The sequence below is a fragment of the Bos mutus genome, chromosome 4 (assembly GCF_027580195.1).
Source record: "Bos mutus isolate GX-2022 chromosome 4, NWIPB_WYAK_1.1, whole genome shotgun sequence".
Taxonomy (NCBI): Eukaryota; Metazoa; Chordata; class Mammalia; order Artiodactyla; family Bovidae; genus Bos; species Bos mutus.
The window spans coordinates 31,107,323-31,133,655 of NC_091620.1; the positions used below are offsets into that span (position 1 = coordinate 31,107,323).

The 26,333-nt window shown below is 35.8% G+C and overlaps 1 protein-coding gene across 2 annotated transcripts in view; it reads left to right on the forward strand.

Moving 5' to 3' along the window:
• LOC102284135 (WASP like actin nucleation promoting factor) overlaps positions 1 to 19,632 on the forward strand; it is a 79,384-nt gene extending 59,752 nt beyond the window's left edge. The window contains exons 7-12 of one of the 2 annotated variants that reach the window (XM_070369297.1): positions 839 to 881; positions 2,690 to 2,843; positions 4,694 to 4,711; positions 8,696 to 9,216; positions 16,311 to 16,419; positions 19,233 to 19,632. In XM_070369297.1, the coding sequence (XP_070225398.1) occupies positions 839 to 881; positions 2,690 to 2,843; positions 4,694 to 4,711; positions 8,696 to 9,216; positions 16,311 to 16,419; positions 19,233 to 19,294 (907 nt within the window). In that variant the 3' untranslated portion in view covers positions 19,295 to 19,632. The remainder of the gene's footprint in view (positions 1 to 838; positions 882 to 2,689; positions 2,844 to 4,693; positions 4,712 to 8,695; positions 9,217 to 16,310; positions 16,420 to 19,232) is intronic. The other variant, XM_005893450.3, reaches the window with a different exon arrangement.
• The last annotated feature ends 6,701 nt before the right edge of the window (positions 19,633 to 26,333 follow it).

Below are 26,333 nucleotides of genomic sequence, written 5' to 3' on the forward strand. Positions count from 1 at the left end.
ATAGACTTTTTATGAATCTTAGTTACTTTACTTTTCCACCTATCAGAAAAGAAAAATTAGAGTTGTTTTTTCAACTAATTGTTGGACATGAAAATGAAATCTCACTTTTCTCTATAAATGATATTTGGAAATTACCTAAAGGCATTGTCCTATTCTGTTTGGGCTGCTAATAGAATACTATAGACTGGGTAGCTGATAAAGAACAGAAATTTATTTCTCACAGTTCTGGAGGATGTAAAGAGGCAGGCAAGATTTATTTAGTGTCTTGTAAAATCCCACTTCTTAGTTCATTGCCGTCTCCTCATTGTGTCCTCACATGTTGGAAGAGGGCGAGAGAGCTCTCCAGGCCTCTTTCTTAATGGCACCAATCCTATTCTTGGGGAATCTACCTTCATGACCTGATTACCTCCCCAGATCCTCATCTCCAGGAATTATCACATTGGAATTCGATCTCAAGATAGGAATTTTTGGAAAATTCGGTCTATTGTAGGCATCAAACCTTTGATATTCATTCGACGTATTTCAAGCATTCTCCTGTGCATTCTTCATTTCTTCATAACAGAATTCCTGTCGTCTTACACATGTAATGCTTGTATTCTTGGAAATGGATGCTCAGAAAGGTTGTGCAAAAATATTAAGGCTCAGTTAGTAGTGGAGTTGGGGCTAGAATCCTGGTCTCTTGACTACTTACACTTTTTTTCCCTGAAAATGATTTTGTCTATGAGAACCATTAGTTCAGGCTAAAAATTCACTGGTTGGGTTGGATTTCATGTGTATTATGTTTTTATTGTCACTTACGCATTTTTTTTTTCTGTTTTTTTTCTTTCTGCTACTTTAGACACATTGGACATGTGGGTTGGGATCCGAATACTGGCTTTGATGTAAGTTATTTTCAAGCCATAAATGTTATAACTCTAAATATGTAGGAATGTCATGTCCTACCTTTAGACTTTTATGCTTATACATTTTTGTGAGTTCTAGTGTTTGGTTGAATGTGCTTATATTCATGTTCATATTCCACTGAGGTTTAAAATCATATATTGTTCTATCATTGATGGCTAAGTCTCTAAAGAGAATTTTTTTTTTTTAGGCTTTATCTACTATAATATGAAATCTCTATGTTTTGAAAGCCAAGAGGAGAAAATTGTTTCTGCAAAGTGATCATTTGAGGGGAATATAAGCCAAATTACTTGAAAGTACTATAGTCACATTCTGAATATCCAAAGATTGTCTAGATCTTTGTATTCTATTGCTTCTTCTTGGTGATTTTGTCATTCATTCATTTATAGCATTTGAGCAAAATAGTTGAAAATTGGTTACCTAAGTATACATATTTAACATTTGACTGATAATCAGGGTTTGGAAAAATTATGTTGAAAAGAAATATTATTTGTGATTAGAATCAAAAATTATTTTGGTTACTTTTTTATTACTAGAACTACAGTGTTAACACCACAATATTAAAAAAAAAAAAAAAAACTTTATTTTTTTTCTATTAGGGTATAGCCAATTAACAAACAATGTTTTGATAGTCTGAGGTGAACAGTGACGGGACTCAGCCATACATATACATATACCCACTCTCCCCCAAGGGCTTCCTGGGTGGTTCTAGTGGTAAAGAACCTGCCTACCAATGCAGGAGACATAGGAAATGTGAGTTCGATACCTGGGTTGAGAAGATCCCTGGAGAAGGTCATGGCAACCCACTCCAGTATTCTTGCTTGGAGAATCACATGGACAGAGGAGCTTAGCAGGACAGTCCATAAGTTCACAAAGAGACATACACGACAGAAGTGACTTAGCATGCACATTCTCTCCCAAACTCCCCTCCCATCCAAGCTGCCACATAACATCAAACAGAGTCCCATAGGCTATAGAGTAGGTCCTTGTTAGTTAAGCATTTTAAATATAGCAGTGTATACATTTCCATCTGGCAACCATAAGTTCCTTCTCTAAGTCTGTAAGTCTTCTGTTTTTTTGTAAGTAAGTTCAGTTGCATCATTTCTTTTTAGATTCCACATATAAGGGATGCCATATGATATTTCTCCTGTATTTGATCTACTTCAGTCAGTCAGTATGACACTCTCTAGGTCCATCTGTGTTGCTGCAGATGGCATTATTTCATTTTTAATGGCTGAGTAATATTCCATTGTATATATGTACCACCTCTTCTTCATCCATTCCTGTCAGTTGACTTTGAGGTTGCTTCCATGTCTTGTCATAAACAGCACCACAGTGTTTTTGAATGCCTCTTTGTCTTGGGCATTTTACAGGGTACTTGGGTTATGAAGAGGTACTTGACCTCAAATTTTTTAATAGATTTAATAATACTTTTTGTGGTTATTTGTGATTATATCTAAATCTTATTTAGGACAAGGTAGAATAGATGAACTTTAGAGATGTATCATTCATGAAGGGATTGGTAAAAATCAAAATAAGATGCTTTTTTTTACAAAGGTAGGAAACAAAAAGAAAACATAAAATATAAAGCCTATTCTTTGTTCTTATCTTTTTCTGTTTTTTATAAGATATTTACTTAGCATATAAATATTCTAACTATATTAAAAATTTATAAACACAAAAGAAAATAATTTCATAAAAGGCACAGATATGAGAATAAAATTTCAACTTGCTGTTGTGAAAAATTGGGGATAGATTTTATAGTTAGCAATTATTTTATCTGTTGTAGCTGAATAATTTGGATCCAGAATTGAAGAATCTTTTTGATATGTGTGGAATCTCAGAGGCACAACTTAAAGACAGAGAAACATCAAAAGTTATATATGACTTCATTGAAAAAACAGGAGGTGTTGAAGCTGTTAAAAATGAACTGCGAAGGCAAGGTAACTTTTATTTCTGTTTAGGCATTCTGACTATTTTTCCTTTGAATCTTTTGAAGTCAGTTGCGTGGATGACAGCTACATATGTTCATGTGAACCTTCCTTAAGCAGAATGTTGTAATTTATGGGATAACTTGTTTAGCCCAGTGTACTGGATTTTACATTATTTCAGTATAACTAAAAAACTTGTCAAGACTTTTCTAACTATTTAAAAGTCTTATATTAAATTCATGAAAATTCATACAAAGTCTTCTGGCTGTTTGGTTTTAGAATAAAAAAGTGTAGTTGCATATTTCACTTAGTAAATGTTAGAGACCACTATCAAAGTTGCATTTATGACAATTAGAAATAGTAATTTAAATATAATTATGAATTCTATAATGTATAATAAGCATTTTTAGAATATAAATAATGCAAAATCTTTATTTTGAAATAAATTTTTTCTTAGCTAAAATATAAAACTTGCCATTTGGTACCTGCGAACACAAACAACTTGCACCTTTTTAAGATTTGATATTTTATTTAAATCACCATGTTTTTTGGTCATGTTTTAATAATTGTCACAATTAAATATAAATACACTTAACTCTGAGTTTTCCAATATGACTGTTACCTCTTTACCAGTTAATTCACTGGGGGCTACTTTTCTTCCTCCTTTTTGCATACTCGTGATAAGACAGTATAGCAAAACAAAAGCTCCAGATAATCAAAGCATTCTTTTGAAGAATTTAACTAACATTTTAAATTAGGTATTTGACCTACCTGTATCTTTTTCACTGCTGATGTTCATTCATTCATTCATATATTCAGTAAACATTATTGTGTTAGCACTAGTCTCTACTCAGGATATTTAGATACAAAGATATGGTTTCTGCCCTCAGAAATCTTACTATCTATTGTGACAACAGATAATGTAAACAATCATGCAGTCATAATTGCTGTTGTGGAAACGCAATGCTAATTCCACTGAAAATAGTATGATGATGATTTATCTTATTTTGTGAAAAAAAATCACATTTCCAAATTGTATGGATTTTTAATAAAAACATCTGGGCAACATTGTTTTTAAATGCTGCCAAAATAAGTCATGGTTATAATTAGTGTGCAAATGATGGAGGTCTTGAAGACCTAGTTTGTTCTTTGACTGTCTTTTTCTCCACTGTTAACACTCACCTTCATCTTACACCAGATGATGCTCAGGGTCTCTCTGAACTGTTTATAAATACTCTTGGCATTTATTAGACAGTCCATATTGCTGGCCTCTCGCCTGAATATCTGTAACTGAGAGTGGTCTGTATTAACTTGATTGAGTTTGTTTTTTTAAACTTTCTTATTACTGCTTTTTATTCTAGTTGCTTTTAAAATATCAAATTAGGCAAAGTGCTTAATTGAATTACCTAAAAGCAAAGGAAAAAATTCATAGGCATTACAAAAAAAAATACTTGAGAAACTTAATACTCAAGAATCTTAACTCCCAGTGTGGAACTTTTTAGACACCCAAGAATGATTTTATAGAAGATACATTTTTTAAGAGGAAGAATAAAAAGACAGATAATGATTTATTATGGAGATGTTTCCTAGGCAAAGCATATAGCGTGTTCAGAAGTATGATAAAAATAGGGAGAAGTTTATGAAGTTGCCATAAAAATAGGTTTTGTAAGACCTGACTCAAATTTCTTGAAATTATTTTGTAATATCATGTAATCAGGCTTGTAAAAAGTGGAATTATTTTGTAAAATCATGTAATCAGGCTTGTAAAAAGTGGTAAACCTTATCATTTCCAGTATATCTTTTTGTGTATCTGTGCAGTTGTTTGAAGTCCATTAATTTATAATAAATAATCTGCTCTTTAGGTCCACCACAATGGAGTGGTATGTATGGGGATGTTATTTGACCCAGTGTCCTAAATTATGCATGTGTTTATTTTCAAAGAAGCTATTAACTCATATATCCTGCCTCCAAAACTAATATCCAGTAAGGTTTTCTTCCCTTTATTCAAACTAATGTTTGGGGTATATAGATGCTAAAGTAAGAAAGGAAATTTATTTCTATGAGTCAGATCATTTTTGTCTGTAATTTAATTTTTTTGAAATTTTGTGGGTTACCTCTTACAACACTGCTATTGTTTTTAGTTTTACTTATTATACTTATTTTTAGTGATTGGTTTTTACACTTGGCATTATTTCAATAACCTACATAAAATATACTTGTATTTTTAACATTAATTTGGGGCAGTTCAGATCAGTCACACAGTCGTGTCCAACTCTTTGCGACCCCATGAACTGCAACACTCCAGGCCTCCCTGTCCATCACCAGCTCCTGGAGTCTACCTAAACCCATGTCCATCGAGTTGGTGATGCCATCCAACCATCTCATCCTCTGTTGTCCCCTTCTCCTCCTGCCCTCAGTCTTTCCCAGCATCAGGGTCTTTTCAAATGAGTCAGCTCTTCACATCAGGTGGCCAAAGTATTGGGAGTTTCAGCTTTAGCATCAGTCCTTCCAATGAACACCCAGGACTGATCTCCTTTAGGATGGACTGGTTGGATCTCCTTGCAGTCCAAGGGACTCTCAAGAGTCTTCTCCAACACCACAGTTCAAAAGCATCAATTCGGGGCTCAGCTTTCTTCACAGTCCAACTCTCACATCCATACATGACTACTGGAAAAACCATAGCCTTGACTAGACAGACCTTTGTTGGCAAAGTAATGTCTCTGCTTTTTAGTATGCTGTCTAGGCTGGTTATAACTTTCCTTCCAAGGAGTAAGCGTCTTTTAATTTCATGGCTGCAGTTACCATCTGCAGGGATTTTGGAGCCTAGAAAAATAAAGTCAGCCACTGTGTCCACTGTTTCCCTATTTATTTGCCATGAAGTGATGGGACCGGCTGCCATGATCTTAGTTTTCTGAATGCTGAGCTTTAAGCGGGGAGGACTAAACATAAACATGCAGTTGGGTGAAGGACAACTCAGGGAGCTGTCAGTATTCCCATAGATTTCAATCTGTGTTGAATAATATATGCCTGCTTTGCTTAATCCTGATGAGAGTGCATGAGAGCAGTTCTTCAAAGTGTTTCCTGAATTCTGTAACACATTTCTTTTAAATATTAATGTATTTATATTGTTTTATAATTTCTGCTTTTAATTCCCTTAAATATCAAATATCTAGAGTTATCTACTGGTTATGCTTAATTTGACCTGAAATAATTATTTTTAAATATATCAGCTTGTCATTACAGTGTACCATCAAGAGGAAGTTTTTCTGAAAGTTTCAGTCTTCCTTTCTCACTAACCTTTGATAGTAAGAACAGTTTGATTTGTTGTAACTTTTGTGTCATGCTTTTTATTTACTAATTAAATATCTAAGAACTATCATTGTCATTCTGAATCTGGTGTTTGTGGTGACTCAGAGTTTTGAAAACCTATAGGCCTTCAGACTTTCTCATAGTGGTGTGTGGTGTCTGCCCAGTAGACGTTTTTGTGCATGTGAACCTAGCTGATGTTGTGCCATCTCTCCTCTCTTCTCCTCTTAATTCCTTCATATTTTTACCCTGAGATATGGTATATCTTTAGCATACTTTCCTTTTTATGTAGTCATAGTACAGATTATAAAAATAGAAAGGTGGTAATAGATGTTTTCCTCATGAAAATACAGAGAGATTTCCAGTCACTTTTCAGAGAATAGAAATGCTAAACTTGTGCTGTACCCAAATTTGGTACAGCTGATAATTTATTGACTATAAATTAATGCTCTCCCCTTGCCTGAGCAGTAATTTAGTGTCTCTTTGAGTGATTATTAGCTGAATCACAAATTATTCCAATCAGTGTGCTTACTCCCAGTTCAAAAGAACTTTATTCTCTCTACTGAAGAGATTCTTCATTGTACATAGAACATTATGGTTCCAGAGTCCTTAGCAAAACCACAGGAAATGATTGACTAACAATACAGTTTTTGTAGTATAGAGTGAGTCCTTTTCCTCTTGATTAGCAAACAATTAAGTCATAAAAAATACTAGTTCAGATAAATATCATTGCTTTTTGAAATGCAAGCCTTAAATTGATTAAAATGATTATATCTGCTTGGAGGATTTGACGTACTCTCCTATTCAGGGGCTGTACATAATGTACATAGACCATGTCCTCTTGGTTTTACTGTTACCACAAAATATGCTCGAAAAAGACTGGTCTTAGCAAGTTTGTCTTCTTGCTTTGGATCTGGTGAGAAAATTGGGTGAACCTTAGCTGCAGCAGCAGCATGCCTTGAGTGTAAATCATGGGCACTTCCCTTAGGGGTGGCTTGTATCCAAGTAGGATGACTCTCCTGTTTGCTGCTCCATGTTTCCAGTTTTAAAAGTCTCTGTATCAGGAGACAATACCCTTGTGAGCCTTGCCTTACTGTCTTTTTCATCTCATGTTTATGACTAAATTTGATAGCATATTTTATAGCATATTTCCCATGATTATCTCAAATGAAATTAGAAAATAATGTTTGGCTTTCCTTTGAAGTGAGGGTTTTTTTTTTCCTCTTGGAGTCTCAGTGAACTCCGGGAGTTGGTGATGGACAGGGAGGCCTGGCGTGCTGCGATTCATGGGGTCGCAAAGAGTTAGACTGATCTGATCTGATCTGATCTGATCATTGCATTTTTGAGCATCTAATCCTATAATTTGAAATTAAGGTGGGTATTTGTATAGACTTTAGAACTATCCATCAGGAATATATTAGTTTGTACCAGTAAATATAAATAGCTTTATTCCTTTAAAAGAAAAAGTTATTTCTTTTCCTACTCATTCTTTAAATTAATGAAAAAATAATGAAGTTTATTATTCTGTAAATTTGTGTATGCTCTTGGTAAAATCATGCCTCTGGAAATGTAATATGTTTATACTTTGAACTTCTCTGTTTTAACTTACACTTTACCTTTAGTAAAATAAGAATGTATATATTATTACTGTCAGAGTAATGTTAATATTTTACTACTAACTTGAATTTTACAGCATTTAGAAGTTTTCAGTAAATTTGTTAATGTCTCCTGAATAAGTAATTGAACATTTCAGCTGAGCAACCCACCTCCCTTACTGCCATTACTAGAATTACACTATATCTATCACTATATTATATATTTATTATATATGTATTATGTATTCTTATATATCCTATAAACACAAAAATAGAGGACATTATAAATTACAAATGTAAGTTAGATGACAAAGGTTCACATTTTAAAAGAAAATCCCATGGACAGAGGAGCCTGTTAGGCTGCAGTCCATGGAGTCGCTGAGGGTCAGACACAACTGAGCGACTTCACTTTCACTTTTCACTTTCATGCATTGGAGAAGGAAATGGCAATCCACTCCAGTGTTCTTGCCTGGAGAATCCCAGGACGGGGGAGCCTGGTGGCCTGCCATCTATGGGGTTGCACAGAGTCGGACACGACTGAAGTGACTTAGCAGTAGCAGCAGATTAACTTGAGTAAATTCTAATAGATTATACTACATTAGCTATTTAATTCTGAATATAAATCAACTGTATAGAACAGCTAACTATACTTGATTCTTTAAAGAGGAAAAATAACCATTGATTTTTATTTTCTAACAACTAAATTCTACTACTTTAGCGAATATTTTTTCAAGACCAGGAAAGTGATCTTTAGGCTGAAGATTCCCAAATTATTGGGAATTATAAGATATCATAAGAATTATAAGATATCATCTTTGCTCAGATAGCTTTGTAATTAAAATACAAAGATGAGGCCTTTTTTTCCTCATACTGTTTTAATACATGTTGAAATATGTTGCTTTTTCAGTATAATGTTTGTGGGGGGAAAAAAGCATGCTTTCTTTTTTCCTGTTTGTATTTCAGCACCACCACCTCCACCACCATCAAGGGGAGGGCCGCCCCCTCCTCCCCCGCCTCCACATAGCTCGGGCCCTCCTCCCCCTCCTGCCAGGGGAAGAGGGGCTCCTCCTCCACCACCTTCAAGAGCTCCCACAGCTGCACCGCCACCACCGCCTCCATCCAGGCCAGGTGTAGGAGCCCCTCCACCACCGCCAAACAGGATGTACCCTCCTCCACTTCCAGCTCTTCCCTCCTCAGCACCTTCAGGGCCTCCACCACCACCTCCACCTCTGTCAGTGAGCGGGTCAGTGGCACCACCACCTCCGCCGCCACCTCCGCCTCCACCAGGGCCACCACCTCCCCCTGGCCTCCCTTCTGATGGTGACCACCAAGTTCCAACTCCTGCAGGAAGCAAAGCAGCTCTTTTAGATCAAATTAGAGAGGGTGCTCAGCTAAAAAAAGTGGAACAGAACAGTCGGCCGGTGTCCTGCTCTGGAAGGGATGCACTTTTAGACCAGATACGACAGGGTATTCAACTGAAATCTGTAAGTAATCCATTCTTTTCAATCTAGACTACCTATCTTCATGGAATTTTAAAGTATTATAAGATGTCTTTGGAAAGAAATATTTTTTTTACTTTTTCTCGTATTTTTTTTAACCCAATGAACTTCTGATATTTTTAATACCATAAAACGCACACATTTATACCTTTACCTGTGTAACCTATATTTCTATATCAAAATACCACCTTAGAAAGTTCCCTCATGCCTCTCTCCCTTCTCAAAAAGAATCACTGATCTGATTTCTGTCACCATAGTTTTAGTTTACCTGTTATAGAATTTCAATAAAGAGAATATTGCACTGTGTTCAAAATTCATTGTTCTAGACTTTTAAATAAAATTTAATTGAGAGAAAAATCTTTATTAAACTACACAGAAGTAAAAGTAGCCATATTGAAATGAATCGTAATCATTTTGGTAAAGTCAGACTATTAACTGTATGAAAACTAAACTATATTTTAAAGTTTCTGTGTCTAAAATTTAGATTAGTAGAGAATCAGACTCCACAGAGAATTGAAAGAATTTCTGTGGTGATGGCAGATAATTTTGGATTCTCTGAGTTGGATGAGGTCATCATTTAGCCTTCTTCTAGAGCAGGGCTTCCCTGTTGGCAGTGTGAGAGACTCAGGTTCGACCCCTGGGTCGGGAAGATCCTCTGGAGAAGGAAATGGCAACCCACTCCAGGACCCTTGCCTGGAAAATCCCATGGACAGAGAAGCCTGGTATGCTACAGTCCATGGGGTCGCAAAGAGTCAGACACAACTGAGCGACTTCACTTTCACTTAGAGCAGAGGTTACCAAACTTTTTTCTTTAAAGGACTAGACAGTAAACATTTTAGGCTTGCAAACCCATATAGTATGTTACAACTGCTCAGCTCTGCTGTTACAGCACAGATGCAACAGCCGTACATATACTGTGAAAGCAGCCATAGACAGCACATAAATGAATGCACATGGTTGTGTTCTATAAAGCTGTATTTATGGACACTGAAATTTGAATTTCATATAATTTGTACATATCACAAATATTCTTCTTTCATTTTTGTTTTCTTTCAACCATTTGAAAGTGTAAAAATCATTCTTAGCTTTAAGAAAGTTATACAAAAAGATGAGACAGACTAGATTTGGCCCGTGCAGTAGTTTGCTGACCCCTGACCTAAAGCCTAAGCTACCTAACATTCCTACACTTCCTCCAGGCCTTTAGATGTGGTCTCTCAGTTCTTGGAGGAACACTTTTCTGTAGGACTTCAGACAGAAATGATAGCTTTTTCTATGAAGTAAATGGAACTAAAAGGAGGAGATTTTTAATGGAAAATTATTTTGCAGTAGGTAGAGAATTATAATTTCCTAAATCCTAGAAACTGTCTAGGAGGGAAATGACAGATAGGGAACACAACTAATTGAATGAAGGCATTTAAACATTAGCATAGCACAGATTTAAGAAACTTCTGGTCTTTAAAGTGTGTTTAGATCTTTTCTTAACATGTATCCAGAATGATACTTAGATCAGCCTCTGAACAATCAACTTCCCTCTTCCCATTTATTTCTGACTAAAGGTTTCTCAGGAACTGAATAGTTGTTAGCGGGCAGAATTATTGTCAAAATGACCACAGCCCAGATGAAGAGCAGATTTTAATGGGGCCGTCCGTATCCTTTAGAATTTCAGGTACATAAGTTGACCCTTGGACACGGGAGTTATGTGTACAAGCCCCTGGAGCAGTCAGATGTGTGTATAACTTTTGACTCCCCCAAAACTTAATTACTAATGGCCTGTTGTTATCTGGAAGCCTTACAATAACATAAAAATGAACATGTTTTATATGTTTTATATATATATTATACTATATGCTATATTCTTAAAGTAAGCTAGAGAAGAGAAATGTTAAGAAAATCATAAGGAAGAAAAAACATTTACAGTACTGAATTGGATTTATTGATACTATAACTTTACATCATCTGCTCACAAGATGAATAGTCTGTTAGTACCTACGTCAGTATTGGTCAATATTCTTTTTTTATATATATATATATTCTTATATAATGCTAGATGTTATATGTAATACACTAGACATTGAAAATGAAAATATGATAAATTTATAGTTATTTACAGGTATAACAATTTATATGTTGATAATGATTGCTTTATGGTAGCCTAGTATATTCAGTATTATTGCTTCACAGTAGCTGACCTACATACTAATGAATGAATCATTATAAAATTTTTATGGCATATATTATTACAGTCATATTCTTAATACTGTATTGGAAACATTGTTTTTTTTGTTGTTGTTTTTTTTTTCAAAACCACTTACCTGTGATGATGGACAGCTACACGGTTTCTCCAGTTACGAGAGAGGCATACTGTATGGTGATATAATATGGTGTAATCTTGTACACTGTGTCCTACATGATGAATACTTAGGCAATGTTGATATGAAAATATTTCATACAGTTCTCACCATGTAGTTATTAGATTTTCACAAAAAGGCACACTTACACAACAGATAAGTTTATTTTATTAACTGTATGGCATGATCAGTTCAGTTCAGTCACTCAGTCCAACTCTTTGCGGCCCCATGGAGTGCAGCACGCCAGGCTTCCTGTCCATCACCAACTCCCGGAGCTTGCTCAACTCATGTCCATCGAGTTGGTGATGCCATCCAACCATCTCATCCTCTGTCATCCCCTTCTCCTCCTGTCTTCAGTCTTTCCCAGCATCAGGATCTTTTCCAATGAGTATCAGGTGGTCAAAATATTGAAGTTTCAGCTTCAACATCAGTCTTTCCAATGAATATTCAGGACTGATTTCCTTTAGGATTGATTGGTTTGATCTCCTTGCTGTCCAAGGGACTCTTAGTAGTCTTCCCCAACACCATGGTTCAGAAGCATCAGTTCTTCTGCGCTCAGCTTTCTTTATAGTCCAACTCTCACATCCATACATGACTACTGGAAAAACCATAGCTTTGACTAGACGGACCTTTGTTGACAAAGTAATGTCTCTGCTTTTTAATGTGCTGTCTAAGTTGGTCATAGCTTTTCTTCCAAGGAGCAGACATTAATTTCGTAGCTGCAGTGATTTTGGAGCCCCCCCCAAAATAAAATCTGTCACTGTTTCCATTGTTTCCACATCAATTTGCCATGAAGTGATGGAACCAGATGCCATGATCTTTATTTTTTGAATGTTGAGTTTTAAGCCAACTTTTCACTCTGCTCTTTGACTTACATCAAGAGGCTTTTTAGTTCCTCTTGACTTTCTGCTATAAGGGTGGTGTCATTTGCATATCTGAGGTTATTGATATTTCTCCTGGCAGTCTTGATTCCAGCTTGTGCTTCATCCAGCTCTGCATTTTGGATGATGTACACTACATATAAGTTAAATAAGTAAGGTGACAATGTACAGCTTTGACATACTCCTTTCCCAGTTTGCAGCCAGTCTGTTGTTCCATGTCTGGTTTTAACAGTTGCTTCTTGACCTGCATACAGATTTCTGAGGAGGCAGGTCAGGTGATCTGGTACTTTCATCTCTTTAAGAATTTTCACAGTTTGTTGTGATCCACACAGTCAGTGGCTTTGGCGTAGTCAATAAAGCAGAAGTAGATGTTTTTCTGGAACTCTCTTGCTTTTTCGATGATCCAGTGGATGTTGGCAATTTGATATCTGGTTCCTCTGCATTTTCTAAATCCAACTTGAACATCTGGAAGTTCATGGTTCACGTACTGTTGAAGTCTAGCTTTGAGAATTTTGAGCATTACTTTGCTACTGTGTGAGATGAGTGCAATTGTGCGGTAGTTTGAGCATTCTTTGGCATTGCCTCTGTTTAGGACTGGAATGAAAACTGATCTTTTCCAGTCCTGTGGCCACTGCTGAATTTTCCAAATTTGTTGGCATATTGAGTGCAGTACTTTCACAGCATCATCTTTTAGGATTTGAAATAAGTCAACTGGAATTCCATCACCCCCACTAGCTTCTTTCGTAGTGATGCTTCCTAAGGCCCACTTGACTTTGCATTCCAGAATGTCTGGCTCTAGGTGAGTGATCACACCATTGTGGTTATCTGGGTCATTAAGATCTTTTTTGTATAGTTCTGTGTATTCTTGCCACCTCTTCGTAATATCTTCTGCTTCTGTTAGGTCCATACCATTTCTGTCCTTGATTGTGCCCATCTTTGCATGAAAAGCTCCCTTGGTATCTCTGGTTTTCTTGAAGAGATCTCTAGTCTTTCCCATTCTGTTGTTTTCTCTATTTCTTTGCATTGATCACTGAGGAAGGCTTTCTTATCTCTCCTTGCTATTCTTTGGAACTCTGCATGATGATGGCATGATGATTACTTCTACTGCTTAAGTGAAAGTGGATCATCACAAAGGTCTTCATCATTGTTGTCTTCACACTGAGTAGGCTGAGGAGGAGGAGTAGGAAAAGAAGGGGTTGGTCTCCTACACCTAACTGCAGTGATAGCTTCATGAATTTCTTGTTCTTTTTTCATTATGACCTTAATGCTGGATTCATTTATCCTTAATTGGTGGGCAGCTGCAAACCTCATTCTATAGAACATATCACACAATTCAGCTTTTTCTTGTAATGTCATGACTTTTCTCCCCTTCTTTGGAGTACTTCCAGCATCACCAGTGGCACTTGTCCCATGGTTTTATTCAAGGATTGCAGTATTGCACTCAATCCAATGAAAAATACACGAGAACTGCAAGAGATCACTTTTTACTGCAATACACAATTTACTGGGGAGACAAAGTGCTCACACTAGTAGAATCACAAGGAGTTTCAAGTAGATACTCATGCTTGGCTCACTGAATTAGCGACAGAAGGTATCTGCAAAATTAGGGCAATAGTACAGTGTGCACTGCAATTAATCTTATGCAGTTATAATTTAAAACTGCATCTTTACATTTATTTACATTTCTGTTAACAGGGAATGATGCCATGTATGTAGGATTTCCCAAAGTCTCTGTGTGTGCATAAGCTTTAATAAATTCTAACTTCTTACAATAGATTTGTATATACTTTATGGTAGTAAATGGTAAAGTAGACCTGTATCTACATATGTTTTATGCATTCATGACATGTCTAACTTTTTCTTTGCATGAATTTGGGCAATGGGGTTCATCTATTAAGTTTTTTCAGATGTAGAAGATCTTTAAAAAATGTCCCAATACATTTATTGAAAAAAATCTGCATATTAGTGGACCCATGCAATTCAAACTCATGTTATTCAAGGGTAGCTATGTGTATGTGTGTAATTATTTAGTATAGCTGTGCTATTTCATTTTTAATTATACCAATAACATACTTTTCTGTGGATACCATCAGGGACAAAATTAACAAAATGAGTATTTTGTATAAATGACTACTTATTTTAATCAAAGTGCACAGAGAGCAGTACTTTCTAAATTGTATTTTTTTCCCCTTAGTTTCTACAGATTTCCTGTAGTCTCTTTTTTAATGGGGCTTCCCTTGTGGCTTAGCTGGTAAAGAATTCCACTTGCAATGCAGAAGACCTGGGTTTGATCTCTGGGTTGGGAAGATCCCTGGAGAAGGAGAAGGCTACCCACTCCAGTATTCTGGCCTGGAGAATTCCATGACTGTACAGTCCATGGGGTTGGAAAGAGTCAGGATAATATAAAATAATCAGGGATTATTTTATATAGAAATTCGATTTTAATAAAATCCTTTTTTTTCTGTTTTAATGAGACCCTTTACTGATAGGGTTTAAAAAAAAAAAAAAAAAACTTTTTATTTTGTACTGGGGTATAGTCGATTAACACAATGTTACAGTAGTTTCAGATGAACAACAAAGGGACTCAGCCATGCTTATACATGTATCCATTCTCCCCCAAGCCCCACTCCCATCCAAGCTGACACATAACATTGAGCAGTTACATGTGCTGTACAGTAGGTCTTTGTTGGTTATGCATTTTAAATATAGCAGTGTGTACATGACCTTCCCAAAGTCCCTAACCGTCACGTTCCCTGGCATCCATAAGTTCATTTTCTAAGTCTGTGAGTCTCTTTAATGAGACCCTTTAATATTGATTTTTTTCCCCCAAATGTAGTTTGTATTAGATAAAGTAAATAGTACTTTAGTTGGGGAAAGTTAGTTGCCTTGTGAGGTACATTTTGAAGGCTACCCATCTGATCTCCTTAAAGAGAAGTTTCACATACATGAGAAGGAAGGTTAATTTTGAATTACAGTATATATATTGTCTATTATACATATTTAGAATATGTATGTATACATATGTGTACATATTTATACATTATATCTATGCTATGCTAAGTCACTTCAGTCGTGTCCGACTCTGCGACCCCATAGACAGCAGCCCACCAGGCTCCCCCATCCCTGGGATTCTCCATGCAAGAACACTGGAGTGGGTTGCCATTTCCTTCTCCAGTGCATGAAAGTGAAAAGTGAAAGTGAAGTCACTCAGTCGTGTCCGACTCTTAGCCACCCCATGGAGTGCAGCCTAATAGGCTCCTCCGTCCATGGGATTTTCGAAGCAAGAGGACTGGAGTGGGGTGCCATTGTCTTCTAAGTTATACTTTATATTAAATATAATATTTAAAATTATAAAGCTTATTAGCAAAGTTGAATTTTTCAGGAAAATATAAGTCTCTTTAAATGCTCTTAGATATCTTGAAATGTGCTTCTCACCTGTAGCTCTCGGAATCTAAATATGTCCTCAGTTTTATAAAATACCCTTTGATAACTGTTTTAAAGTTTCTTATCAGCCCAGATTTTGTATATTAGAATAAACAGAAGTAACTCAACTTCAAGGGCAAGTAGCAAAAAGTTTGATTTTTAATCTAAATTTGGAAATCTGTTGATGGCCTATACATTAAAAATGGAAAATATATCTTGCATAAGTCTTCTAAAGCAGCAATTTTGTTTTTTGTTTTTTTTTGCTTTTTCTTAATTCATTTAATCCTATCCTGGGCTTGATTGTTTGCTTTTTTGGTTTTATTTTGTTTTAAAATAATGAAGTGATTGTAAGAGAGAAAGATTTTCTGGAGAGAGAGACTTTTTGATAAGGATGTATTACTCAGTTTTGCTGACTTTCCTTTCCAAGGTAACTGATGCCCCAGAGTCTACACCACCAGCACCTGCACCCACTTCAGGAATTGTAGGTGCATTAATGGAAGTGATGCAGAAGAGGAGCAAAGCCATTCATTCTTCAGGTATATTTGCATGTGTATACGTATAGTTAATAAATTTGAATATTTGAAGTTCTGTTTCTCTTTTTGTTCTATGACAGTCTTTTCTAGATTTTCTTCCTGCTACTGAATAACTTATTGATATAGGTTCTCAGACTTATTTTAAGATGTTGTCACTGTGACTAGTCTGTTTGAAGCTTAATGGAGGCCATGTCATAACCATAAATTGGAAGAACAATTTTGGCAAAAATGGCAGTTTTGTTTCCCAAACTAGAAGTATTAATAGAATGCCTAGCAAACAACTTCTTAAAAAAGACTTGACATTCCTGTATCTCATTCCTGAGACATTCTTGTAACTTAAGGTAAATTTAGGTTTCCCTGATTTGTAAGAATTGGGACTGAGAAATGAGATAAATTGTATTGTTTCTGGGGTTTGCTAAAGAACCCTAGTTTTTTGTTTTCTCTTTTTTGTTTTTTCCCAAAACATTATTTGAATAAAATAGTTTGTACTTGTGGTTATTAAACATATGCACACCACCATTAAATGAGTATCATTTTTGAAAGAGAGAAAGAATATGGGTTTTGCTACGGTAATGGTGGAGATTTACTGAAGAACATGATGTATTAGATGCAGATCGTTGTTCTTATTAAATCTATTATTTATTCTCTGTGGTGGACCTCATTTCTCCAGATTGTTACATGGAGAGAATTCATAAATCAGATGATTGATATGAATAGCAAATTATTATGCAAATAACCAGAAGGTTGCTGAGCACATAGTAGGTGCTCAGTAAATGTTGTTTTCTTTGTTTATTTCCCCTTAAGGATGTGGATGTCTATGATCCTTTAGCAACATTTGTTTTCCTTAAATAGGCATTTTTATTTCTATACTGTGCTAAAAAGATAGAATAGGCTAATTCAGTCCACAAGTATTCATTGTGAGATAATAAGAAAAAAAGAAAAATCCCTGCCTTTATGGAGCATGCATTATTCCAGTGAGAAAGAGAGAGATAATAAATAAAACAAATTCGAAAATATGTACTTTAAATAGTGATATGTACTAAGGAAAGAAAGTAAGCAGAAAAAGACTAACAGACTGTGAGAGAGAATTTCATTTATCATAGGATAATGAGGCTTACCTAAGATATCATTTGAGAAAAGACTCAAAGGAGTTCAGGGAGTAAACCATGTAGAAAACAGGAAAATATGCACAGCCAATACAAACTCCCTGAGGTTGAGGAACAGTGCCAAGGTCAGTAGGGGTGGAACAAGAAGAAGAATAAGGAAGAAAGAGAAAGAAGAATAAGGAAGAAAAAAATAAGAAAGTAGTATGCGAGGTGGCAGGAAGCCGAGAGTAAGGCTTTGGAGGCCATGACTGTGGTGGGCGGCCACTGGAAGGTTCTTAGCAGAGTAATGATTGGCAGTGATCCGAGCAGGATATGATGCAGCTTTGAACCAGATTGGTAGCTCCTGAGAAGTGGTTGGATACTAGTTATACTTTGAATGTGGATAACATTGGGTTTGTTGATGGATTGAAAACAAAATTTGGGAAAAAAGGAGTGATGGATGAGTCTGAGGTTTTTGACCTGAGCAACTCAAAGAGTGAAGTTTTCATTAATAGAATGGAGAAAGATTTAGGAGGACCAAGTTTGAAAGGAAAGATAGGAATTTGATTCTGTACATATTAAATTTGAGATACTTACTAAAAATTTAAAAGTATATGTTGAGTAGGCATTTGGTTATGAGTCAAATTCAGGGGAGAGATGTGAACTGTTAATATAATTCTGCATGTAATTAAGTACACGGTATTTAAAGGTACAGAACTGGATGAGATCATCAAAGAAGTGGGTATAAACAGAGAAGAGAAAGTCTAGTAGAGTTTGGAGGACTGGCGAATGTGGTATCTTAGAAGTCAGGGAAGAAGTTTGAAGGAGGGCAGGGTGATCATCTGGGTTAGATGGGTGTGATGGGTCACAAAACTGAAAACAGAGAATTGAGCTTTAGCTTTAGGAGAAGGGAAAGGCTACCCACTGCAGTTCTGACCTGGAGAATTCCATGGACTGTATAGTCCATGGGATCACAAAGAGTCAGACACGACTGAAGGACTTTCATGTTCAAGTTCACTTTTAGTGATAGTAGGTCCTTGGTGACTGGGAAAGAGCAGTGCCAGTGGGTTCAAGAGAGAATCAGGGTAGAAAAGGAGATTGGGTATTGGGGTGCCTACTCTGTTTCCTCTATGGCTTAGTGCTGATGCGGTTCCTACCTGTCACTGGAATTATAACTGAAGTCAGCTAAACAACGTGCAAGTATATTTTTTTTTTGCAGCTTTTCTTGTGATATGTGTGTTGATTCATAGAAAATGAAGTTTTAGTTGCCCAGTCTGATTCTTTGCAACCCCATGGACTGTAACCCACCAGGCTCCTCCCTGCATGGAATTCTCCAGGAAAGAATAGTGGAATGGGTAACCATTTTCTTCTCCAGGGGAGCTTCCCAACCCAGGGATTGAACCGGGTCTCCTGCATTGTGGGCAGATTCTTTACCATCTGAGCCACCAGAGAAGCCCTGTTGATTCAGAGAGATCAACTCGTGATTTTACACATAAGGAAGCACAGGTTGAAACTGGTTCCATAGAGATTAAGGAACTAGAATCCAAGTCTTCTTACTCCTAATCTTCAGCTCACAATCAAATACTCTTTAAATGTATTTTATTGATTCATTTTAAACCATTTTAGTAACTGGATTCCTCCAGGTTGTATTTTAGAAGTTGAATAGCAAGAATTATGTTGTGTCATTTTATTTATGTGTATGTTTTAATTGTCTTACTGATTCTCTTCTAGACGAAGATGAGGATGAAGATGATGATGAAGATTTTGAGGATGATGATGAATGGGAAGACTGATCTATATATTATATATATATATTTTTAAGGTGAAATACTAAACACTACTTTCTGTCTATGGATTCTGTAAAATTATCATGTAAATGTTCTACCAATTTGCTGTATATTTTTGTTGCCTTTTTGCTTTTTTTTTATTAATCTGTGCAATACCTCATTTAATCTGTAAGGGTTTGTCATAATCCTCTGCAAAGCTACTCCCTGTGACTGTGTGCACGTTTACACCAGGATGCTCACTTGATTTGTGAGTGTTTTTCATTCCATCAATAAGGGAGTTTAAATATTATATGTGAGACTGACAAAAACCTTAATGTAATTTAGTTATAATGCCAGAAGGAAAACACTATTTTCATACCCTACTTTTTCTGTACCTAAATTTTCTTATTAAAATCTAGTATAGCACTACATTCTTTTTTAAGTGATGCAAACCTTAGTTTATTTAGCCCCTTCTTTTTGAACACATGCCACATGAATGTTGAAACTGATACATTGCACAGTTCTCTAGACTTCACTACACTGATGCAAGTTCTCAAATTTTAGCAATATACTCTACGTAAAATCACTACAGAGATGCTAGTTGGGAAAATGAGTAACACACCTCTTACAGCAGTATTGCCTGTTGTTGTACAGATCTGGTATTTGGAGGCTGGAATCATAAGGAGCCCTTGCATCCCTAATACTTGACTGAGGTTATTTTTGTGTTATAGCAAATGTGGCAGGCTCTTTTTGGCAAAAATTTTTAAAAAGTATTTTTGGTATTATTCTGAAAGAAAAGATGTTAAAGTTTAGGGGATCTTAGATATAATTCCATACTACATGAACTGAAGGAGGCTATACATTGTGGTATTTGATTAATTTACTATAAAAAATTCAGAACATAAAAATGAGGTAGGATTAAGTATTTTTATTTTGCAGTCTGTATGGATTGAGATAATTCAGAAATACCAACCATAGAAATCTTACCTAGTTGGCTAAGGTATACCCTGTAATAGTGAAACTATAATATGCTGGGTGTTTTTTTTTAAATTTTGATAATTTCTCAAGGTTTTTGTCAAATGTCAGGTGAAGGGTTACCTTTTTCTTAAAAGATTGATGGTCCCAATGTCAAATTTCTTGGAACACAAAACCCAATGATAGATTTTTAAAAAGCAAAAATAAAACTTTACAACCTGCATATCTGTTATATATGCTACATGATGTGTTAAAATTAGGGTTTCCTTGCCTCTCTACAGTACACTAGTCTGCCTAAGGGTGATTGTTTCATATATATAGCATTAATTATCATACCTGCCTACTTTAAATTTTAGGTAGAAAAATGATCTGATTTAAATAAATACAGACACCTATTTTTCTCACATTGAGTCATATACAGAATGTAGTTCCAAATGTATTTCATTACTATAGTCACAATATCTGACTAAAAATTAAGCTCTCTATAATTGTACCGACCAAAATCTAGTTATTGGCATGATCTTGACAGGCTGGACCTGCAAGATGTGGCTTGAATTTTAACCAGTTATCACATAATCTCTAGTGATCATGCATCTAGTTATCATGAGAAATAATTTAAAAGGTTTTGTTGCTGAAAGCAGTAAGTGGTGCAGTACAATAGTTAAGTTATTCAGAGACTGTTACCTACCTTGCAGGAATAATTTAAGCTCATGGGAAAGATTCTAGACTTTTTGTTTCTTGCAAAAAAAACAGTGCCCTCTGCTGCTAAAAACCTTTTTCTGCTTACTTTTTTTTTTTATTATTGTGGCTTAATTTCTGTGGGTCTGGTGTGGATGAGGCTGGACAACAACAACCAATAAAATTAGGAATTTGTGCAAATGGTAAATAGAACGTTTTAATTATTTTAAATAATATTGATCATTTTCCTTTTTGTTTCTTTTAGACATTATATAAATTTTTTGCAATATCTTGGAAATGTCTTTAATGCCAATTTAAGATATCTGTTCACTTTAGGGCAAGGAATGCAGGGTTTTCTAGCTAACTTCGTTATAAAGATTTATCAGGAGCTGCTCTGAGCAGAGGATATCAAATCTTCGAATTGGAAACACAATTCTAAACATGTGAGATGGGTATAAAATTTGCCAATGGTAATTGAGTTTATTCTTTCTTCTTAAAGGACAAAAAAAAAAGACTTTTGTTGTTGCACAAAGTCTAAATTAATATTGGTTGAAACACAGCAGCTGTGGGATTCAGTCCAGGCATGAAGACTAAATCCACTGTAGATGTAAAGGTTGCATGTTTTCAGTCCTCCACCGCCTCGCACCGTGGACAGCACTATACCTGTGCGTCGTCTGAGAGCTTCCCACATGCACTCCAGCTAAATGATTGTCTGGTAGCCTTCGCGTTTAACAAACTAGCATGAGGCTTTTTATATCTAAATACTACGTGATAGACAATTTCAGCTAGCCACATATTGTATGTATGAGATTCATAAAGACTTTCAATCATTCATTTCCATTTATCAACTGAAATTTTGTTTAGTATGTGAATTTTTTTTTTTTTTTTTGAAATGTATAGTGAATAGGATGTTGCACTGGTGGCAATTCATCATGGAGCATAATAAAATTAATTTGACCCAAATAGTATAAAATAGTTTGTTTTCATTTGTTTATTGTTAAGAGATTAAAATGGGTAAAAAAAAAATTTCAAATTGTTTAATAATGGATTCACAGCAGTGAATGGAAATGGTTGAAGTTTTCAGCCAACTGCATGCCCTGAAAGTTGGAGTGTGCCATTAAATAAACTTGGTGAGCAAAAGAATGTTACACCCTGTTCTGCCGGGAAACGTGACAGCTGCTCAGCTGTTCCTCCAGGAGCCACTGCTGTGGTATACAGAGTGTTCACATTGCAAGGTCACATTGGAACTTGTGCACGCCGAAAATGTTGTGCTTTCCTAAATCAGAGTGATAGTGGAGTTTACTGGTAGTTCCAGTAAAAGCCAAATACAGTAGTTCATGTGGAAGGAACTTAAAGAGCTTTGCTATCAAAGGTGGTGCTTACTTTTAAACAGGAAATTCAGTTTTTGATAAGTAGAATTTTCCGTTCTACTGACCCTGGCACAAGTGGGTGTCTGAAGATTAAGCTGAGTTGTGGAATCTGTTGTGTAGGATGCTGCAAAATGCCTTCTAAAAGCATTGGTCACATTTAAACATTTTCCATAATGATATGTCCTTTTACAAATTTGTTTCTATTGTACAAATGTGAACCCTTAAGAATGTGTTAACCACACTTTTAAAAAGTTTTTTAAAGAGAGAAGTGCCTTAGAATTGCTTTTGTCATATTATATTTATCTATTCAATGAAGAAATTCCTGAAATTACTTACTCTGCTTTAGAAATGGAGTTCTTAAAGGAGAACTATAGGGAAAAGGCCTATTACAGTACAATGGAAAATTCTTTATGAACATTTTACTTAGCACACTTACCTTATTGACACTGTCACATCATACCTCCAAAACAGCATACTTTTTGTAATCTCTTGTTCTTTTATTCTTAGATTTTTTTCCTTTAAGTGTGCTTTTTAGTGAAGCCACTAGAAAAAGGCATAATAACCTGGCTCTTACTAATATGATGGGGAACTTCCTTTGCAGTTAATGTTAAGACTGTATCTTTTGTATGTGCTGCATGGCATCTTCCTTTGCCATGAGGGAACCCATTGAAAATTTTGGCTTTATAAAACAAATCTGGATAAATCAACAACAGCTTAAACTTTTTTTTTTTTTTTTAATTTATACCAGTGATCAGGCTTGCCTGATGGCTCAGATGGTAAAGAATCTCCCTGCAATACAGGAGACCCGTGTTCAATCCCTGGATTGGGAAGATTGCCAGAGAGGGAAATGGCAACCCACTCCAATATTCTTGCCTGAAGAATTTCATGGACAGAGGAGCTTGGCAGGCTACAGTCCATGGAGTTGCAAAGAGTTGGACACAACTGAGTGACTAGCACTCACTCAACTCACTAAAAAAGAAATGTTAATTTGCACCAGTGATCAATCTACTGATACATATATAGTATTACATTTTACACAAGTCCAGTGTAAATCTAAACCAGCCATGTGTACCACTGTCAAGATCAGTCAAGATATGAATAACAATTACTTTGAGTAAAATATAACAGTAGCTTATAGGTGGTTTCTAGCTTAGGTGTTTGTATATTGGGGCATTTCTGATAAATTTGAAGTACTCTTAATTTTTTAACAACTGCAAAATTTTCTTATCCTTAGTAAGGATCTTTTAAAAATTTGTTAAGAACTACAGTTATAGCAGTATCAAATTGCATTATGGAAATTGAAGTTCCATGTGTCATATTGGCATTTTTTAATCTTGAATTTGGTTGCCATGTCTTGACCTAAATTCAGTCTTATCATAGTTCTTGCTAGATGTTTGAGGATTTTCATCAAGGCCAGCATCAATATCTCCTTATTTAAACTGATTATTAAAATTAAATATATGATGGGCATTAAAATATAACAATAGTCTCTGATCCTGTCCTTCCTTAAATCTAAAATACTTATGTCACAACTGAAAAACAGTTGGGAGACCATCGAAGTTATATCAAGCATATACTCATATCCTGGATGAGAGCGTGTCTGGGGTAGTTGAGGGACTTGCTTGAGGCCCATTAGAGCCAAATATTAATAGTAGAAGCCAGATGTGACTACTAAATCAGCTGCTCTTTCCCATATACCATAATACTGTTTTATTCTTGTTTTCACTGTTTTTCTTAAGTTGTGGATAAATTGCAGATTTACTTTGTTTCTGCAAGATTTACGGCTACAAATTTCACCCTTTCTCACATGTCAACTGGGTGTTGATAAAAGCCTCTAGCATCCTGTTCCCATCTTTGCCTAGTAAAGCAGGCTGGCTTTGACGAGACAGCCTGATTCTGAAGCGTGTGATGGTATCTTGGCTCAGTGATGGCAGTCACCCTACATTGTCCAACCATTCAGTCAGCACAGGACACTTCTGTCAGTACTGAGTGGAAAACAAATTGAGGTTTTTATTCTACATCCAAATTCTTTTCATTAGTTCCTTGTAAATGGGCATTGCCTTTATTTAAACATAAGTATTTTGTAAACCCTTATGGTCAATGGCCTGACAGAAAATTACTTTGAGGATGTATTAATCTTTCTGCCTAATTATCAGCCAACAGCTGTACTGTCAATTTATAGACCAGGAGTTCTTCCAAGGAGCACAAGGACAAACTGGACACTTGAAATCCAACTTTTTGCTTCTCTTACTGTTGAGACAGGAGAATTCTAACTAGGTTGCATGTACTTCACCTTTGCTGTAAAAGGGACAGGAAAATAAAATATATTTAGTATTTGTGGTGTTGAAAGAAATTAAGTGAAAGGAAAAGACATTATTACGTCCAGTTAACGTTAGGGAAATCAACAAAGCCATTCATAACGTCTCAATTCTGTAGTTGTCTATTTGACAACTTGGGTCCTTAAATCAGCTTCCAGGCCTAAAAAGAAACCTTTTTTTAAATGAGTGGGAGTCTAAGGAGGCTGAGCATAGAAAAGAATTTTGTGTGTGTTTGTCTACACAGAATTTGTGTCTCCAGCCATTGTTTTTAAAACTGGGATTGGGAGAAAACTCAGCAAGTAAAACTAAGTGGGTTCGAATCTCCATTTTGAAGGATAATGACTAGTTAGGGAAAAACTGATGCAATAGAATATTTGGGTTCTGTTTGTTTATTGAGCGAGGATGTAAGTGTAGAAGGGCCAACTTCTTAGTTGTGTATTCAACTAAGGCTCAATATAGTCCATTCAGATAGAAAATTTTTAACTTCCTTAAAAACACTGCCAAACTTTGCTGTGGGTATTTGCTGAAGGTTGTGATGTAGATAACATTAATAGTTCAGTAATTATGAGAGTCTAATAAACCTCATCCTAAAACTAACTACTTTCCAAGCCACCTCTAAATGATCTATTGTTATAGTCTTGTTTTCATGCATGATGCCTCCAGTTCCCATAGAGCATGATTATAAGGTCCTGCTGCCTCAAGATGTTTAGAAAGTTCAGGTGGATTGTGAGCCAGTTGAATGCTTTAAAATCTCTACTAGGGCCTCACAGTTTAACATGCCTGGGACAGCCTGACATGGTTCATGCCAGTTAAACGACAAACAAAGAGAAATTCTATATACAACCTGAGCCCTGTCAGCATCCTTTTTACTTGACATTTTCATTGCTTTGATTTCTAGAACCCAGAAGAACAAAAACTTGTTGACAGGAGTCACTGCAGTCAGCCCTCTGTTTCTGTGGGGTTTGCATCAAAAGATGAAGGGCTAATTGTATTCCCTGTACTGAACCATATTATTTTTAATTTTTTAATTTTTTTATTTAAATTTTTAAAAATTGTATTTTTTTAATTTAATTTTTTATGCCACACCATGCAACTTGTGTGATTTTAGTTCCTCAGCCAGGGATAATGGGAATGAGAATGTAGAGTCTGAACAACTGAACCACCATTTTATATACGGGACTTCAGCAGACTTGAACTTTGGTATCCATGGAATTCCAAATCCTCTGTGGATACTGAGGGATGACTGTATTTTTCATATGTGTTTCCTCACTTCCCAGCTAACTGAATATTAAACCAATCATTATTCCGTTGGTTATTCCAATAGCCTGCTTGGGAAAAGATGGTAGGGAGATAAAATTATGCATTTGAGTCCTGTTTTGATTCTATAAAACTTATTCTAGTCATTATGTACAGTTCAGTTCAGTTGCTCAAAATTATGCATTTGAGTCCTGTTTTGATTCTATAAAACTTATTCTAGTCATTATGTACAGTTCAGTTCAGTTGCTCAGTCATGTCCAACTCTTTGTGACCCCATGGACTGCAGCACGCCATGCCCTGTCCATCACTCCCAGAGTTTACTCAAACTCATGTCCATTGAGTCAGTGATGCCATCCAACCATCTCATCCTCTGTCGTCCCTTTCTCCCAGCCTCAATCTTTCCCACCATCAGGGTCTTTTCAAACTTCACCTGAGGTGGCCAAAGTATTGGAGTTTCAGCTTTAGCAT